The sequence below is a fragment of the Chiloscyllium punctatum genome, chromosome 13 (genome assembly GCF_047496795.1).
Source record: "Chiloscyllium punctatum isolate Juve2018m chromosome 13, sChiPun1.3, whole genome shotgun sequence".
Classification (NCBI taxonomy): Eukaryota; Metazoa; Chordata; class Chondrichthyes; order Orectolobiformes; family Hemiscylliidae; genus Chiloscyllium; species Chiloscyllium punctatum.
Window position 1 is genome coordinate 103,099,080 of NC_092751.1, and position 20,597 is coordinate 103,119,676.

The 20,597-nt window shown below is 45.4% G+C and overlaps 1 protein-coding gene across 2 annotated transcripts in view; it reads right to left on the reverse strand.

Moving 5' to 3' along the window:
- Positions 1-20,597, reverse strand: part of mcu (mitochondrial calcium uniporter) — a 155,665-nt gene that overhangs the window by 15,645 nt on the left and 119,423 nt on the right. For both annotated transcript variants that reach the window (XM_072583521.1, XM_072583523.1), the window contains exon 2: positions 9,244-9,316. In XM_072583521.1, coding sequence (XP_072439622.1) covers positions 9,244-9,316 — 73 coding nt within the window. The remainder of the gene's footprint in view (positions 1-9,243; positions 9,317-20,597) is intronic.

Below are 20,597 nucleotides of genomic sequence, written 5' to 3' on the forward strand. Positions count from 1 at the left end.
GAAAAAGCACAGCAGGTCAGGCAGCATTCGAGGAGCAGGAATATCGGCATTCATCAGGAAGGGCTCTTGCCCGAAACCTCGAATCTCCTGCTCCTCGGATGCTATCTGACCTGCTGTGCTTTTCCAGCACCACACTCTCGACTCTGATCTCCAGCATCTGCAGTCCTCACTGTAGCCTAGTTGGTAATAAATGCTGACCTAGCCAGTGATGCCCAAATCCCATGTAATGGATTTTAAAAATCTCTTTGTGTTCCCTAAATCCTGGCCCTTTGTACATCCCAGATTTTAAAAGCTTCAGCAATTGGCAGATGTGCTCAACAATTCCCTCATTAAACCCTTTCATCTCCCTCAACATCTCCTGAAAATCCAGGTCCTGGGCCAAGCTTTTGCTCACCCCTCAACTACAGGACATCAGGTGTGCTATATCAATGCAAGATTTTGTTGTTGAGACCTCAAAAGAGCAGAAGCAATTGGAGCAGGCCATTCAGCTCCTCGATCCCAACTATCTCTTTGATGCTTGTGGGATCTGACCGTATGTTTTTGACCTCAAACGCCCATCACAAACCTGCTGCAATGATTTATTTCAGACTATCGCAGGTTCTATTGAAAGGCTGGAGTCCGACTTGAAAGCAACAGGGGAAGAACAGCATCATTTTAACAGCTGCTGGCCATTCAGACCCCCCGAGTCTTGTATCCCACACTTACTGACATAAAAGCTGACACCCCAAAAGCTTTTTTGATCATTTTCTGTTAAAATGGTTCAGTTTGGTACAATGTTCATTGTTACAGAAGCAGGTCAGAGGATGGGAATTCTCCAACGAGTAACTCACCTCCCGACTCCCCAAGGCCAGCCCAAGTGTGATGAAACACCCCTCACTTGCCTGGATGGGGGGCAGCTCCAAAACACTCAAGAAGCTTGACACCATCCAGGACAAAGCAGCCCTCACTTGAATGGCACCACATCCACAAAAAATCACTCCCTCAACCACCAACGCTCAGTAGCAACAGTGTGTACCATCTACAAGATGCACTGCTGAAATTCACTCAAGCTTGTCCAATAGCACCTTCTAAACTCAAGCTCTACCATCTAGAAAGACAAGGTCAGCAGGTATATGGGAACACCACCAACCGTACTCCTCTGAGCCATTCACCATCCGGACTTGGAAATATATCGCCATTCCCTTCTTGAAGTCTGGATCTCCCTCCCTAAGAGTATACGTACAGCACATGGACTGCAGTGGTTCAAGAAGGCAGCTCACCCCCACCTTCTCCAAGGAAATTAGGGACAGGTAAGAAAGGCTGGCCCAACCAACGATGTACACAGCCCACAAGTGATTCAAACAAAAGGGCTCAGACTTGGTTCAGGTTCCACAGTAGCTTTCTACCAGAGAAACACTTCTCCAGCTGTTGACAGAAACGAGGTCTAGTTTGACATAAATATTACAACAATGTTTGTAATAAATGCCAGATACTGTGTTTAAATAAGTTGAGATATGAGCAGGGCCATAAACTGTGTAAACTTAAGGAGCACTTCATGCTGTCTGGTCAAGCGAGATTGATAGATTTCTGGGTCCCTGAACTTGGCAGTGAATCTCATCAGCTGAAGCAGTAAAATGACTAACGTCTGTCTACTCCTCAGTGTAGACTTGGTCAACAGATGGGAGAGAACCCTGGGATTGACAGCACACCTCATTCCTCCTCACAATTATGTGCATTTATATAGCACCTTCAACATGGTTCAAACCATTCAGGGTGCCTCACAGGAGCACCATGGGACAAGCGAGTCAAGGAGGAGACACCTGATTGGCCAACTGCTTGGCCAAAGAGGTAGGTTAAAGCAGGAGGGTGAAGTGGTGAGGTTTAACCAAGGGAGACCTTGAGCTGGGGCTCAGGGATCTGAAGGCACAGCCACTGACAGCAATGTGATGGAAGCAAGGGATTTGCAAACCTCAGACTGCAGGACAGCAACGGTCTCAGAGGGCTGTGGGAGCTGGAGGAGAGTGTAGACGTGTTACCTACCAGCAGCCATTGCATTAAGGTGAGTATAGCATGCGATGTGGTGCTCAGGGATGGAACCTTTGCTTCATTGAGTGACTGGAGGAGAGAAAAGACTGTTTCCAAAATCCTGGGTTCACTAAAACCCAAAACAGAGCAAAAACAGGTCAGTAGCAACAACCAGGAGAAATTGAAACAATGCTGGTCAAATTCCTGAACAGTAAATTTGAACAAACTCAAGTTGAAATCTATTATTTTGCTGAAGCTGACAATATATCCTCAATCCCCACAGTGCATTGACATTTTCAGATTTGGAAAGATTGGCAGAATCATTTGGTTTTGAATTTGGACCAAAGGACAGTCCCAATTTCAAGCATCAATATCAGCCTGAGATTCAGATTTTAGAAGCAACTGGACATTAATATCTCACCTGGCTGAGAGACTATATTTTGAATAGCAAGTGCATCTGTAAAATACCTGCCTGTAATTGAACCCTCCCACCAGTAGAGGAGCTGAAACTACCATTGGCAGGACAGTGACAAGAGAAGTTGTTGCTCCAGTTTCCATTATTTTGGTGCACACAAATTCATCGTGCATTTATCAAAGGAAAGGACAGAATGGATGCTGTTCAAGTGGGGACCAAATATAGAATCCCTTCAGTGCAGAAAGAGGCTATTCAGCCCATCAAGTCCACCCTGACTCTCCTGAAGAGCACCCCACCCTGACCCAGACCCAACCGTATCCCTATAACCTTGCATTTCCTATAGCTAACCCACCTAGCCTGCATGTCCCTGGATGCAATGGACAATTTCCCATGGTCAATCCATCCAACCTGCACATCTTTGGACTGTGGGAGGAAACCGGAGCACCTGGAGGAAACCCGCGCAGACACGAGGAGAATGTGCAAACTCCACATAGCGCCAGGGATCCGGATTTGATTACGACTTCGGGTGACTGTCTGTGAGGCAGCATTGCTAACCACTGAACCACCATGCTGCCTGAAACATATCTGCTCACCTTGGTCCAATTATCTACAAACTCTATTGAGCACTTTACCCTTCATGTGAACTCCATTGCTGAAGGTTATAGAACATAGAACATTACAGCGCAGTAAAGGCTCTCCAGCCCTCGATTTTGCGCCACCCTGTCATACTAATCTGAAGCCCATCCCACCTGTACTATTCTACGTACGTCCATTTGCCTGTCCAATGACGACTTAAGTGCACTTAAACTTGCCGAATCTACTACTGTTGCAGGCAAAGCATTCCATACCCTTACTACTCAACTACTCTCTGAGTAAAGAAGTTATGCACTCTCTCACAATGAGTGCAACGCCATGAGAGGTGGGTTAGAGGCAGGAAAAGGAGTGTATGACCTGCCCTTATAAACAACCTTTTATGACCGCAGAGACACCCACAAAGTCGATTGCAGCCACTTTATGGGCATTTGATTTGGCCCCTGTTCCAATGTTGGACATGCAGCAGCCATCTTACGCACAGCAAGATCTCACAGACAGTAACGTGAAAAGCAATAGCTGATTCTGGATGTAGCTTTGCTCACTGAGCTGGAAGGTTCATTATCAGACGTTTCGTCACCATACTAGGTAACATCTTCAGTGAGCCTCTGGATGAAGCACTGGTGGTGTAGCCCACTTTATATTTGTTTGTTTGGGTTTCCTTGAGTTGGTGATGTCATTTCCTTTTCTTTTTCTCAGGGGGTTGTAAATGGGATCCAAGTCAGTGTGTTTGTTGAAGTCAGTGAGAGTCCTGGTTGGAGTGCAATGATTCGAGGAATTCTTGTGTGTGTCTCTGTTTGGATTGTCCTAGGATGGATGTGTTGTCCCAGCTGAAGTGGTGTCCTTCCTCATCCATATGTAGCCTGACCTGCAATGCTTTTCCAGCAACACATTTTCAACTTCCTCATCCATATGTAAGGATACTAGTGAGAGAGGGTCACGTCTTTCTGTGGCTAGTTGGTCTCCTTTGACATAACAGCCCTGTTCCTATCAATCATCATCATCCTGGCCAAGGAAACACTGACTACACTATTAAAAGAACCAAAGGCACATACACCAAACACCACTAACTTCATCAGCAAGGACAATGTCATCAAGCTAGTGGACCTATACCTTACTACCCACTTCACCCTCAACAACAAAACCTACAGACAAACCAATGGAACACCCATGGGATCTCCGATATCAGGATTCTTATCAAAGGCAGTAATGCAGAGACTTGAACAAATAGCTCTGCTAACCATTCAACCTAAACTTTGGGTCTGTTATGTGGATGACAACTTTGCCATCACTAAACAAAACAAATTACAGGAAACCATCAAGACCATGAATAATCCCCTTACTGGCATAAAATTCACTAACGAGGAGGAAAACAACAACAAACTGCCATTCCTAGATGTCACAGTAGAGCAAAAAGCCAATGGGGAACTTCAAACCAGTGTCTAGAGGAAAACAACAAATACAGACCAAATACTGAACTACAGAAACAAATCATCCCAACATCCACAAAAGAAGTTGCATCAGAACATTACTTCAATGAGCCAACACACACTGAGGCATAGAGGAACTTTCTGGGCAGCACGGTGGCACAGTGGTTAGCACTCCTGCTTCACAGCGCAAGAGACCCGGGTTCAATTCCCGACTCACGCGACTGACTATGTGGAGTTTGCACATTCTCCCCGTGTCTGCGTGGGTTTCCTCCGGGTGCTCCGGTTTCCTCCCACAGACCAAAGATGTGCAGGTCAGGTGAATTGGCCATGCTAAATTGCCCGTAGTGTTAGGTAGGGGGGAAATGTAGGGGAATGGGTGGGTTGCACTTCGGCGGGTCGGTGTGGACTTGTTAGGCCGAAGGGCCTGCTTCCACACTGTAAGTAATCTAATCTAATCTACGCAGAGCAGAGGAGAATCACCTATACCGTGTATTCAAAAAGAATGGGTACCCAATGAACGCAGTCCGCCGATTTCTCAGCAACAAACCCAAACAAGCAGACAAAACATGTCCAGAAACCCTAGCCATTTTCCCCTACATCAAAGACATCTTGGAAATGACTGCCAGACTTCTCAGACCTTTTGGCATCATGGTAGATCACAAACCCACCAACACACTAAAACAGCAGCTAATGAACTTGAAAGACCCTACACAGGCAACAAGCAAAACTAATGATTTACAAAATACCTTGCAAGAACTGTAACAAACAGGCAGAAAACTAGCCACTAGGATACATGAACATCAACTAGCCACAAAAAGACACTACCTTCTCTCACTAGTATCCTTACATACAGATGAGGAAGGACACCACTTCGACATGGACAACACATCCATCCAAGGACAAGCCAAACAGAGACACGCACGAGAATTCCTAGAAGCATGGCATTCCAACCGAACTATATCAACAAAAATATTGACTTGGATCCCATTTACCACCCCCGAGAAAAAGAATGGGAAATGACGTCACCACTGGAAATTACATCACCAACCCAAGGAAACCCAAACACAAACCACAAACGGGCTACACCACCAGTGCTTCATCCAGTATGGTGATAAAATGTCTGAAAAAATATCGTCCAGCTCAGCGTGCAAACCTACATCCAGAACCTCAACCTGAGCTACAAATCTTCTCAAAACTCGCTAGCAACAACTGATTCATGCAGAGTGGTTGTTGGAGAAACATCTGACAGGAGGCCCGAGAGAACGTCCCCTGCTGTTTCCAAAAATTGAGCCCAGGGGTCTTTTTGGCCGATCTGTGGGGAAAGATGGCATTATTTAGCATCTCATCCAAAACAGTGACAGAGCAGCGCTCCTTCAGTACTCGGCCTAGACCTTGATTCCATAATCTTCCATAAATGTAATGGATTGAGGGAGCTACAGAGGTAGGGCTGGAGAATGGGAGTAGTTGAGTAACTCTTTCAGGAACTGGTACAGACACAGTGGGACAAATGGCATCCTTCTGTACTGTCGATGCTTCTCACTCAGAGGAGTATGCTCCTTTCAGGTTTCTATATAAACAGAAAGAGAGTATAGGCCTGTGATTCTACAATACATGGGTCCCTGTGAGAACGCTGCAGAAGAGGAGATGAGTGATGGGAAGCTACCAGGAAAATAGTCTGCGATAAATTAAGGAAGTCATCAATTGCCTGACTCTCGGACCAGGTACAAATCAGAAGAGTCACAAAGGCTGGTGCTGAAGTACATTAATCATTGTTCCACTGAGCTCTCAGTTCAGACAGATCCGTGACAGCAACAGCAAGTGAAATATTGGAATAATTCAGTCAAGACCTTGGGCAGGCAGGAAATTTCTTTAGGCTGCAACGGAGCGACTTCCCCAAGTAACAGTCTGAACAGTGCCTTCAGTGGTTAAAGGTATAAGGAGGAAAGCTGTCAAATGATGATCAAAGGACTCACTGAGTTTCCCCAAGTTCCCAGGAGAGATTATGGGAAGGACTCAAAAGAACAGAGCTTGGTGGAAGAATGATAAAGAGTCAGACTGGAGGGGCTGAATGGCCTCATCTTGTCCCCATGGATACAACCCAAGCCAGAATTCACTCAGGAGCGTCAGTATCTGATGGGAACAGCGTGGGATTAAATAACTTGGGAGGGAACAAAAGCAGCCGAACAGGACAGGGATCACAATCAACCTGTTGTAGGCCCTGGGCCTCCACACCCCTCCAACATCCACCAGCCCTAGGACTCTCTGAGAAACATGTATCCCTCTTTCTCTAGCTTCCGCATCCCTTACTCCTGTACTTTCAACAACCAATGGCCAAGCCTTCAGCCATAAATGTCCCAAACTCAGGACTTGCTCAGAAACCCTTTCTACTTCACACTCCCCCACTAAGACTGTGTGAAATGTATCTTTGTATGTACCTTCATCCGAGTTTTGAGTTTGATTACACTCCACTAAAACACTTTGAGGTGTTTGGCAGTATTAAAGCTGCAGCATAAATACAAGTGGTTGCTACCAGATGACCATTCAGTTGTGGCTCAGTGGGCAGCACTCTAGCCTCTGAATCACAGGGTTCCAGGTTCAAGTCTCATGCTAGAACTTGAGGGCAAAAATCTATGCTGATACTCCGGTGCAGTACTGCAGGAAGTCCCACACTGTCAGACGCACATGAGAAATTAAAATCAAACCCTTTCCACATCATCAGGTGGAACTAAAAGATCTCAGCGATATTACGTGCCAGATGATGTTATTCATTGATAAGTCAGCTATTTTGAAGAGAGAGGCTGAACAGGCTGGGGCTGTTTTCCCTGGAGCATCGGAGGCTGAGGGTTGACCTTATAGAGGTTTACAAAATTATGAGGGGCATGGATAGGGTAAATAGGCAAAGTCTTTTCCCTGGGGTGGGCGAAGTCCAGAACTGCAGGGCATAGGTTTAGGGTGAGAGGGGAAAGATATAAAAGAGACCTACGGGGCAACATTTTCACACAGAGGGTGGTACGTGTATGGAATGAGTTGCCAGAGGAAGTGGTGGAGGCTGGTACAATTGCAACATTTAAGAGGCATTTGGACGGGTATATGAATAGGAAGTGTTTGGAGGGATATGGGCCGGGTGCTGGCAGGTGGGACTAGATTGGGTTGGGATATCTGGTCGGCATGGACGGGTTGGACCAATGCTGTACATCTCTATGAATCTATGATTTGTTTTGGTTTTAACGCAGCAATCTCTCCTTGAAACTCAAGCACGCAATGCTTTAACAATAAAACAAGTTTATTACATAGGAAATGATGATAAAATAGAATAAAACAAACTATTGATTTATAATTCACAAAGATTTTTAAAACATATGGTAAAAGTATGTTAAAAATTTATTCATGAGAGGGGAGTGTTGCTGATTGGGCCAACATTTATTGTGCACCCTTAGTTGCCCTCGAGAAATTGGTAATGAGCTGTCTTTTTGAACCACTGCAATCGATTAATCCCCAAGTATAATTACATCATAATTATAATCCCAATTATAATCCCATCGTTCCCAAAACACACTGTTATAAATTGAAAATAAATGAAACAGCATTAGCATGGGACCCAAAACACTCGGTATATTACTCAATGCACAATTTTATACTTACATCACACTTACTCCAGAGTCCCTGTATGTTACGCTTTTAAGTAGGTTTAAGTCACTTGTGACTTCAACGTGTGGATTAGAATTCCAATTTTTTCCAGGATATATCACACACTGGCTTAAATGTACTCAGCTTTATTCCAACACATCTGGTCCATGACTAACACCAGTTTTTTTACTCTAAGATAGCCTGGCTCACTATATAATCCTTCCCTTCTCAGAAGCTCTGCTCTATTCTGCCATCCTATGCCAAGATCTTTAGGAGGTCTGGCCTACTTAAAGTCAAAAGTGAAACTAAAAGTCTCTCTCAGCGATGGGCATTTCCTTATGATTAAAAGCAAACAACTCCTCAAAATCAAGAAATGTGGTGCTGGAAAAGCACAGCAGGTCAGGCAGCATCCGAGGAGCAGGAGAGTTGAAGTTTAAGGCATAAGTGCTTTATCAAGGGTCAATGCCTGAAACATCGGCTCTCCTGTTCCTCGGATGCTGACTGACCAGCTGTGGGGCTTTTCCAGCACCACACTTGTTAACTCTGATCTCCAGCATGTGCAGTCCTCACTTTCCCCTCGTCGTACTGACTCCCCAAAGTGTCCAACAGTATTTCACATGTTGGTCACAAAACCATCTAAATAAACAAAGAAGTCCATCAATATTGCACAAAACCCATTCACTCAGGCCTCTAAAACCTATTTTTAAACAGAAATTACCATGACGACAGAAATACTTACAAGTTACTTATTAACTTCAAACACACAGAAAACCCAATTCATAACAAACAACACTAAAAATGAACACATAAACCCCACAGTTTATATGACAGTAATCTCTCAAAAAGGAGAATTGGACCAATATTTATCCCTCAACCACTATCAGACAAAATGACGATCTTGTTTTTGTCACATTATCATCTCTGGGATGTTGCTGTGTACAAGTTGGTTGTCTTTCAATGGCCATAAAGTGGCTCGAGACATCTGGCAGTCTTGAATAGTATACATTATACTTCTATTTTAAATGAAGTGCAGGTTTTTCTCTATTTTTGGAACTGCTCTTTGCTAAAGCATCAACTGTTCAGTCGAGCCCTTGACCGAATTGTCGTAGCAATCAAAGAGGATTTTTGAGAAACAAAAACATAGTTGAGCCCCCGATTGGGTTTTGTGTTACTCACCATTAGAGGTCACTAAGCTACTGGAGCAGAAAAATACTCGCTGATTGCACCATACTGGGAATCTCTGGCATACCTGAAAAGCAAGAGCAGTGGGCGATTTTAGTGAGATTAGGATGATACACAAAATACTGTACAACAGCACGACTCTCAACAGGCACAGCTCTGAGCATCACGAGACCCCCTCAGTGAAGTAACAATCGACTCTTGCAACTTTCAGTCCTGGTGACACAGACAGAACCCGAGGGAAGTGCGAGATGGAGCTGCTACATGAGTAGGCAGCGCTCTCACACTGTGAGCAGTTTAAACATCGAGATACATGACAGGGCTCCCAACTCTCCGATTCTGGACTCTAGTCGCAGAATGCCAAGTCCAAAATCGCCTGAAACTTAAACCCATGATCTTTACTGGCTGGCACCATGGTTAGCACTGCTGCCTCACAGCACCAAGGACCCAGGTTCGATTCCACCCTCAGGTGACTGTCTGTGTGGAGTTTGCACGTTCTCCTTGTGTCTGTGTGGGTTTGCTCTGGGTGCGCCAGTTTCCTGCCACAGTCCAAAGATGTGCCGGTTAGATGGATTGGCCGTGGGAAATTGTCCGTAGTATCCAGGGTTGTGGAGGTTAGGTGCATTAGCCAGGAAAGATATGGAGTAATGGTATATGGGTCTGGGTGGGGATGCTCTTCTGAGGGTTGGTGTGGACTTGATGGAGTGAATGGCCTCTTTCCACACTGCAGGGATTCTATGATTGCTCAGACAAAGCATGAGGTTCAGGAACATAGGAAATAGGATTAGGTCCCTCAACTTTGGTAAGACTGTGGCTGAACTGCTTGCGGCCTTAGCTGCACTTGGCTCTCTATTCCCCGAAGCCCCTTGACTCAACTGTCAATCAAAATTTTAACTGAGCCTCAACTATGTTCAACAATCCAGCCGCAAATGCTCTCGGGGTTGGAGAATTGCAAAGACCAATGACTCTTTGAGAGAATAAAGTGCTCAGAAAAGAACTACTGAATCATTACAGCCATTCTACCCATCAAGCCCGTGCTGTCTTAAATGGACGAGCCTTTGTTTCCCTGGATTTAGACCCGTTCGCCTGGAGATACACGGTCTCAGTAGTCACCCTATTGTATTCACCCATTGTTAAATGTCTCGACAAGATCACAAGTGAGAAGGTGACGGGACGCTCAGGACGAAGCAGTTTGAAAAGATACAAAGTCACGCCACAAGTTGTTCTGCACCAGGAGAAGGAACTTGAGCAGTTAAAACTTTCTTGGCTGCAGTGAGGAAAGGCCCAGCTCAAATCATCCTCAGCCATTATCCCTTCAAACATCGTTAAGCTGCCTGGAACATTGCTGAACCTGCACATTGATCAGCAGCACACTGTAGCAAGCGGCTGAGTAAGTGTGTGGGGTTAATGAGCCCACTGTAAAATATACATCAAGAGATTCACATAATGGCTGCGAATACAGAAGGCACTGCACAATTTGGAAATCCGAAGCGTGACAATGACAAAACTTCCCGACGTTAACGAGAATCAGCCATTTGGTCGTACAGATCTTGAGAAGTGCTGACAAAAGATTTTTGTTTTGCGTTTAGCAGGACAATTCAGAAGATACACCAAATGTTTCCCAATCACTGAATAATCCGGAGTGTGTACAGTCAATGTCGGATGATTCACAGCATGGTGCAGTCGAGTGTATTGCCACTTAACGTTTATTGATACACAGGATCCTGATTTTTACAGACAGTAAGAACATACTGCATCTTTTTAAACTCAATGGAATAAACTTGCTTGTTTCTCAGCAAAGCCTTGATCAACCTTCTTGGTATAAATTTTTAACAAAGTCTGGCAGTTAACTGTCAATCATCCGCAGTGGACACTGTCTCTGGCAACACCCCCACCAGAGTTCACTTGCTCACCAATCAACACACTCCTCTATGAATATAAATGCTGTTTTCCCTTTACTTTGGTATTTCCTGCAAATCGTTCTGATGAGTGTAAGATGCAATGTCCCAAAGTTCACCTTTTGCATCAACACTTAAAAAAGACCAGTCACCCACTACTAGTCTGGTAAGAAAGTAACATCCACTTGGGCCCTGGCCTATTACTGCAGAATAACATTACAGAGTCACTCCACTGCCGACATTCTCATCTGTTGATCAGAAGGTGAGTGATTTAATTCCCACTTCCAGGACTAAGAACACACAAAAAGCTGACAACCCAGATCAGTGCAAAGGCATCAGTGTGCCACAGAGTCAGTGCTGAGGGAGCACCACACCGTCAGAGGGTCAGTGCTGAGAGAGTGTCACACTGTCAGAGGGTCAGTGCTGAGGGAGTGTCACACCGTCAGAGAGTCAGTGCTGAGCCTATTGTCTATTTATCCTATCTGTGCCCCTCATAATTTTGTAAACCTCTATAAGGTCACCCCTCAGCCTCCGACGCTCCAGGGAAAACAGCCCCAGCCTGTTCAGCCTCTCCCTGTAGCTCAAACCCTCCAACCCTGGCAACATCCTTGTAAATCTTTTCTGAACCCTTTCAAGTTTCACAACATCCTTCCGATAGGAAGGAGACCAGAATTGCATGCAATATTCCAACAGTGGCCTAACCTATGTGCTGTCCAGCTGCAACATGACCTCCCAACTCCTGTACTCGATACTCTGACCAATAAAGGAAAGCATACCAAACGCCTTCCTCACTTAAAAGGTATTTGGACAGTACATGGATATGAACGGTTTAGAGGGAAATGGGCCAAACATAGGAAAATAGGACTAGCATTGTTTGGGAGTTGGATCAAAGGGCTTGTTACAATGTTGATGACTCCATGACTGGGAATTAATGGTAGGAAGCATAGATTTTCTTTCTCCTCGCCCTGGGAAGGATACAAAAGCATTAAAATAATCATGGTATTTAAATAATTTTCTTGCCAACGAAACCATTTGGCTTGAAGGTGACTTAAAATGCGAGCAAGTCAGCTCAGCAGGTGCAAAGGCTTCAAGGGAAGCTGAATCCTTTAAACGGAGATTAAAGGATAAGGAGGAGTGAGAAAGAGAGAATGAGAGAGTGAGACAGAGAGAGAGAGAGAGAGAGAGAGAGAGCAAGGGAGAGCGCGAGGGAGAGAAAGAGAGACTGGGGGGGAGAGAGAGAGAGAGAGCGAGAGACAAAGGGGAGAGAGAAAGAGAGCGAGAGAGAGAAAGAGAGCGAGAACAAGAGCGTGTGCGCGTGTGAGCAAGGGGGAGGGAGGGGGAGAGAGACAGACAGACAGAGAACGAGAGAGAGAGACAGAGAGAGAGAGACAGAGAGAGAGAGAGACAGAGAGAGAGAGACAGAGAGAGAGAGAGAGAGAGAGACAGAGAGAGAGAGACAGAGAGAGAGAGAGACAGAGAGAGAGAGACATCGTAAGAGATGAGTCCACTGCAGCAGACAGCTGGAACTGACAACCGGAAGCGGCAGAGATAAGCAACTATAAATGCCGGAGGAAACAGCACAGGAGACTCCCAAGCACTGAGTCAGGGAACGAAACGTCTGCAACACAAATTCCCAGCTCGGTGAACAGAACCAAAACAACAAGCACCCGAGCTACAAATCTTCTCACAAACTTTAAAGAGATGGGGGTGGAGGAGAGGAATTAAAACAGAAATTTAGAAAAAAACAGATAGATATTGAATGATGCACTAATATTTTAAGGTTGCTTTATTCTCTGAAGCGTTATTTTGAAATATTCAATGAATCGAACATCAATATTGTGCGGAAACAAACTAATTCTCAATTTTCTGACATTTGGTGCTGAGAGTGTGCATTCTACAGGGAATGGAACTTACACTCCTGAAAACTAATGAGACCAGGGTTTGTCACACTGTCTCCTGAGAGAGGGAAAGTAATTTGCATGGGTTTGAGCAGGAGTGACAAACACCTGCAAAGGATCAATGGATCTTTGGACCCCAACAATGATGAGGCAGTTGCCAGGTACAAGGGAGAATGGAATAGCAGGACATGAAGCTGACAGATGGGAGCAGGTTCTCATGAAGTATGAATGCCAAAAGATCAATTGAGCCAAATGTTCTGTTTCAGAGTCACAAATGTCATGGATTAAAGATCATGGCTCAATGTTACATCTACCATTGCAGTGATTCTTCCCGAGGGGGCTTCAATCGCCAACATTTCTTACAGAATCATAGCATCCCTACAGTGTGGAAACAGGCCATTCAACCCAACAAGTTGACGCTGTAGAGTAACCCACCCAGAGCCATTCCCCATATCCAATTACTCTACATTTACTCCTAACTAATGCACCTAACCTACACATCCCTCAACACTATAGGCAATTTAGCATGGCCAATCCACCCTGACCTGCAAATCTTTGGAATGTGGAAGGAAACCCACACAGACACGGGCAGAATGTGCAAACTCCACACAGTCGGCTGAGGCTGGAATCGAACCCGGTTTCCTGGCGCTGTGAGACAGCAGTGCCAAACACAGAGCCACCAGCTTTCTTGATGGTTGACGTTGGAACTCACTGCTCTCAGTCTCAGAAGTGAAGGATGTGAATCTACTGCATGGCAACAGTCAGCCTTTCACCTGGGTCTGGTTTGTCATGTAAAGGTAGGGCAGTCTCACCCAATCTGCTCCACTGATGATGGCAGAGAACGGGCAGCTTGGCTTTGAAACAACTCGGGACAAATTCACTCTGTGTCCCCGTAAGTGCTGACCCACAATCAACAAAAGAGACTTGGTTTAAATTTTAAATCAGGCAGGCTGACTCTAATTGTCAAGAGTCAAAAAGTGTGGTGCTGGAAAAGCACAGGAGGTCAGGCAGCATCCGAGAAGCAGGAGAATCAACGTTTCAGGCACAAGCCTTCCTAATGCCCAGACCTGAAGCGCTTTTCCAGCGCCACATTTTACGACTCTGACTCACCAGCATCTGCAGTCCTCACTTTCCCTCTAATTGTCAGAGTACTGCCTGGGACATTAACCAGTGAAGTCTGCCAGCTATTTTGTGGAGTTGAAATTGGCACAATGTATGGTCTCTCTGTCTGGGTGTATCCTCCACGGCAACCCCTCTACAAATCAGTCCACCTGCTAACCAATCAGCACTCTCTTCGCACGCAGTATAAATCATGGTTTTCCCCTGGAGTTGATATTCTTGCAAACTGTCCTGATGAGTGCAGGATGAAAACCTTCAATAAAATGTGTCCTTTGTCAGTAATACTCATGTTCTGCCCTACCAAATGACTGTGTATACCTGACAGCATTTAATGAGAATGGGAATCAAAAAGATAAATCTCAAGCACACCATGTACCAAACTAATTTGTTTTCTCTCCATTTCTAGCTGGTTGGTTGATGTTACATGGTTAGTATGTCTTGAGGAGACACGCTCATATCCAGGACATGACATTATGATACAAAAGGTCACAGAATCGTTACAGTGCAGGAGGCGGCCATTCGACCCAGTGTACCTGCACCGGTTCTTGTGCAAATCTCCTGCCTTTTTCCCTATATCCCTGCACACTATTGCTATCCAGGTAATTGTTCAATGCCCTCTTCAATGGCTCAATTGAACCTGCATCCACTACATTTCCAGGTAGGGCATTCCAGACCCGAACTACTTGTTATATTCACACCTCGCATTTGCTTCTTTTTCAAAACACTTCTAATCTCTGCCCTCATGTTCTTTTTACCATGATGGTTAGGAACAGCTTCTCCCTACCTGCTCTTTCCAGCCCAATCATGATTTTGCAAACCTCTATCAGATCCTCTCTCAGCCCTCTTCTCTGCAAAGAGAACATCCCCAACTTCTTTCATCTATGCTCACGTTCCTGGACCCACCCAGTAAATTGTTTCTGCACACTCTTCTCTCCAATGTGTTCACATCTTTCCTACACTGTGGCACCCACATCTGTACACAGTAATCCCAGCTAAGGTCAGACAAGTTCAACATTACCTCCCTGGTGTAGAGGCAATGTCACTGGAATCATAGAATCCCCACAGTGTGGAGGCAGGCCATTCAGCCCATTGAGTCCACACCGAACCTCTGAAGACCAACCCACCCAGACCCATCGCCTAAGCCTATCCTTGTAACCCCACGTTTCTCATGGTTAATCCATCTAGCCTGGAAATCCCTGGACACTATGGGCCAGTTTAGCATGGCCCATCCACCTAAATTGCACATCTTTGAACTGTGGGAGGAAGCTAGAGAGCCTGGAAGAAATCTATGCAGACACAGGGAGAATGTGCAAACTCCACACAGTTGCCCGAGCGTGGGGTCAAACCCAGGTCCCCAGCACTGTGAAGCAGCAGTTCCAACCACTGAGTCACCGTGCCACCCTGGACTCATAATCCAGAACCCAGGAGACCGGTTCAAATCCAACTAAGCCATGGTGACATTTGAATTCAATAATCTGGAGTAAAATGCCAGACTAATGCAAAAAGGTTTACCACAGAGGTTGCCTAACAACCTTTAAGGAAGGAAATCTGCCAGGCTTACCTCGTCTGGCTTATACATGCCTTCAGACCCACAGCAATGTGATTGATTGACTCAAACTACAGGTGGTAAATAATAAATTCAATAGGCAACTCATGGACAACGTCTTCACTCAGCAAGGGTGGAACTGGCTACCATGGGAATAGCTGAGATGAATAACCTTTGTGCATTTAATAGGAACAAGCCCAAGGGGGGAGTCGGGAGTGGAAGGATATGTTGCCAGGGTCAGATGATGGGAAGGGAGGCGTGTGGAACGTGAATACTGGACGCCACACAGGTTCTCACCAGCTCCAATACACCCCATGCACCTAGAGCTTGGGGAGGCTGTAAAACGGTAGCTTGTTGTGTTTCAGTTGCTACCACACATCATTAAGCTGCTTACTTGGGCAATGACCCCAATCAAAACAAGTGGCACAGCAAAGGGAGGGGACGGGGTGGGAATTCTCTCCACAACCAATGGAAGCCAGCTGTGGGCACAATCCTTGATGGATAGAATCCTGAAGAAACAGATCCAGATGGAGGTATGGCTGTTAGTATTAACTGCTAACAAGTATGAGCTGAATCACCTTGTACAACATGTTAATCTGACCTCAATTACCACGATAAATAGAGCAGAACACAGATAGCCACGTCTACATGAAACAATACAGTTTGAGGAGATAGGTCAGTTCTATGCTGCTGTTATCTTGATGAGTGTTAGGAGGTGAGATTGGGTTGACTGGGTCCATGTTCATGAGGGTTTAAGACAAGTGAGAGGGGATTGGCTTGACAGATATATAATTCTGACAGGGCTGAACGGACTGGATGCAGGGATGATGTTTCCTCCTGGCTTGAAGAGGGGAGGGGGGTTGTGAATATATTTATCACTGAATATAATTAAGAAAGAAAGAGATTTCTAGAAGCTAAAGGTGTCAAGAGACACAGGGAGAGGAAGATCAGTGTGGAGATAGAGAGAGTGTGAGCCACGATCATATTAAATGGTAGAGCAGATTCGATGGGCTGAATGGCAAATTATGGTTCCATTTTTTGTTTTTAATGTTGAGAGAGTTACCACACTCCCATTAAAAACAAAACCTCCTGCGCCAAGACTGAAGAAAAAATAGAATGCCCTCAGACTGTTTTCCCATCGTCACCAAGACAACAATTACAAATTTAACAGTGAAGGAAACTTGACCTCAAAGCATTCCATTCTCAGAACTGGAGGACGATGGTTTATTTTCAAACTCAATTCCTATTCATCGAGCAGCCAGTTTTCCTGAAAAACTCCCAAACTGTACCAAAACAAATCAAACGGATTTGTTACTCTTATTTCCAAATATGAAAGTACCCAGCATCTTATCAAATCATTCCGGAAGCTCTTTCCTCACTGTTCACGCCATAGCCACAGGGAGATATGTCCCCACAGGGCATATAATCAGGGTTGACAAAGTAACACAGACAGATCTCCCTTTATCTCTCACATCCAGCAAGTGAGTCGTGCCTTACTTTTGAAAGGCCCCAGCCTGTGTTACATGGGTATGTCAGAATCAGAAAACATGTGAAAGGACAGCCGACTGGGCCCGCATTTATTGCCCACTCCTAACTGCCCATGAGAAGGTGGGGGTGAGCTGCCTTCTAGAACCGCTGCAATCCACGGGGTGTGGGCACACAGAGAGGGAGGAAGCTCCAGGATTTTGACACAGTACCAGTGAATGAACAGCGATAAGTTTCCAGATCAAGTTGGGGAGTGGCTTGGAGGTGAAGTACATGCTGCCACTTTCCTCCTCGGGGCGAGAGCTCACGGGTTTGAAAGGTGCTATCAAAGAAGCATTGGGGAATTGCTGCAGTGCATCCTGGAGATGGTATGGACAGCTGCCGACGTGCACTGGATGCTGCAGGGAGTGAATATTTGTGAATCTGCTGCCAATCAAGCAGGCTGCTTTGTCCTGCATGGTGCACTGTTTCTCGCGTGTTGTGGGAGAGTATTCCATCACACTCCTGACTTGTCCTTAGTGGGTAGGCTCGAGGAGTCGGGAGGCAGCCTCTGCCCTGCTCTTTTACTTATAGTTACATGGTTAATCCTGATCATGGGCATTCAGCAATGGTAATGACACTGAATAGCAGGATGAAGAGGATAGATTCTCTCTAGTTTTTAAACTTACAGCTTTTACCTCTAAACACACCCTCTTGGTCATGTTAATAACACCCTTTGACATCACCTCCTGAACACTTCACTTAACCTGTTGATAAGGGTAAAAAGGTAAAGTCACCATTGTCCTAGAGGACCACAGGGCTGCTCTCTCATTAGGAGAGACACACAACTGGTGGTGGTTTAACCGGAGGGTCACCATGCCTCAGGTAAGGGGAAAGCCCGAGAAGGACAGTCCTTCATCGTAACTTAAGCTGATGCTGTTGGCATCACTCTGCATCACAAACCAACAGTCTAGCCAACTGAGCTAACCAACCCTCTACCCTGTCTATATCCCTCTGCAGGCTCTTTGGGTCATCCACACCACTTGCCTTCCCATCTATCTTTGTGTCATCCACAAACTTGACTGTAGTGTATTCACTTTTCCCTGCCAAGACATTAATAAAAGATATTGTAAATAATTGTGGCTTCACTGATGACTCTGGCATTCTACTAGTTACACATTGCCATCTTGGTAAGTTACCCCTTAACCCAAACCCATTTTCCACTAGTTAGCCAATGCTCTATCCATGTTAATATACTTCCTCCAATACTGTGGGCTCTATCTTAAATAGCCAAATGTCTGGTACCTCATCGAACACCTTCTCAAGATCCAAATATATTACATCCACTGCTTCCCCTTTATCCATCCTACTTGTCACCTCCTCAAAGAATTTGATTTGATATGATTTGATTTACTATTGTCACATGTACAAGGTACAATGAATAAAGTGTTGCATTACGTGCTTTACAGCAAATCACACTATACAAGTGTATCACTGTAACAGAGTGCAGCTTACAGTGTTACAGCTGCCAAGAAGGTGCTGAGAGAGATTAACATTAACAAAGAAAAAGGTCCATTCAAAAGTCTGATTACAGCGGGGAAAAAGCTGTTCGTACACGGATGCAACTTATTTATCTTCAGCCGGACAGAAGAGGGTGGAAGAGAGTATAACTGGGTGGGAGGGGTCTTTGATGATGTCGGTTGGTTTCCCAAGGCAGCAGGAAGTGCAGATGGAACCAACAGATGGAAGGTTGGGTTGTGAGATAGACTGGGCTGTGTTCACTCTCTCTGTACTTTCTTGCGGTCTTGGGATGAGCAGTAGCCGTACCACACTGTGATGCACCCAGATGTGTAAGAGTCTTTATGGACATGCTGAATTTCCTTAGCCTCCTGAGGAAGTAGAGGTGTTGCTGTATTTTCTTGACCGTAGTGTCAATGTGGGTGGACCAGGACAGATTGTTGGTGATCATCACCCCCAGGAACTTGATGCTCTTGACCACTTCCACCTCAGCCCCATTGACACATCGTTTTGCAGATGTTAGAGAGATTCTTGTCTTTACACCATGACACTAAGTACTCAATCTCTTTCCTGTGTTCTGTCTCATGGCTGTTTAAGATCCGACCGGCAATGGTGGTGGCATCAGAAGACGTGTAAACGGTGTGAGTGTGTGTGCTTGCGTGTGTGGGTGGGTAGTATAGTTTATTGGGCTGAGTACATAGCCTTGCGGGGCATTGGTGTTGAGGATTATGCTAGCGGTGGTGTTGTCACCTATCCTTACTGACTGCAGTCTATTGTGAAGAAATTGAGAATCCAGTGGCAGAGAGGTGGGGGGGGGGGTGGTGGTGGCGGCGGAAAGCAGAGACCTAGGTCTCAGAGTTTGGAGATGAGGTTGTTTGGAATTATGGTGTTGATGGTGGAGCTGTAGTCAATAGGTGGGGACCTGACGTAGGTATCCTTGTTATCCAGATGCTGCAAGGATGAGTGTGAGCCTCATTCCTGATGAAGGGCTTTTGCCTGAAATGTCAATTTTCCTGCTTCTCAGATGCTGCCCGAACACACTAATCTTGACCCCAGGAAGATGGCGTCTGTTGGGCTGGTAGGCAAATTGCAAAGGATCGAGGCAAGCTGGGAGGCTGGAGCTGATGTCAGCATGACCAGTCTCTCTGAACACTTCAGAATTATGGAGGTCAGAGCCACCAGACAGGAGTCATTGAGGCAGGCTGCATGATTTTACTTTGGTCCAAGGTCTTCTTGAAGCAGATAGGGACTTCAGATTGTGGTAAGGAGACATTAAAGATGTCAGTGAATATTCCCACCAGCTGGTCCGCACAGGGTCTGAGTGCACGGCCGGGGTCTCCATCTGAACCGATCAGCTTCCGGGGGTTCACCCTTTAGACAGCGGTTACCATGGGTATGAGGGCACCCGAGGCTGTTGTCAGGCAGGATTTCCCTTTGTGAAGCCATGCTGACTCTGCTTGATCAGATTATGTATTTTTAAATGCTCTGTTTTTACGTCCTTTACAATTAACTCTTAGCATTTTTCCAATAATAGACGTTAAGGTAACAGGCTTGTAAGTTCTGTCTCTCTCCCTAGACCTGATGAGGATAACGGATTTCCTCCCCTAAAGACCATTAGTGAACCAGATGGACATTTAGATCAAAATAGTGCCAGATCAGCCATGATCCTATTGAACGAAGGAGTAGGCTTGAGGAGCCATTGGGGCCTACTCCCATTCCTATTCCTCAGGGTTGCCATTAACTAGCTTTTCAATTCCAGAGTTTTGCTGAATTCAAATTTCACCATGCTCGATGCCTGAGGTTTTAGATTACTTAGACCAATGAGATTAGCATTACACCAGCCTCCTCTTTACTGCATTGAAGGATGCTACAACAATGCAACTTGTTATAGCCCTTACATCGTTAAAA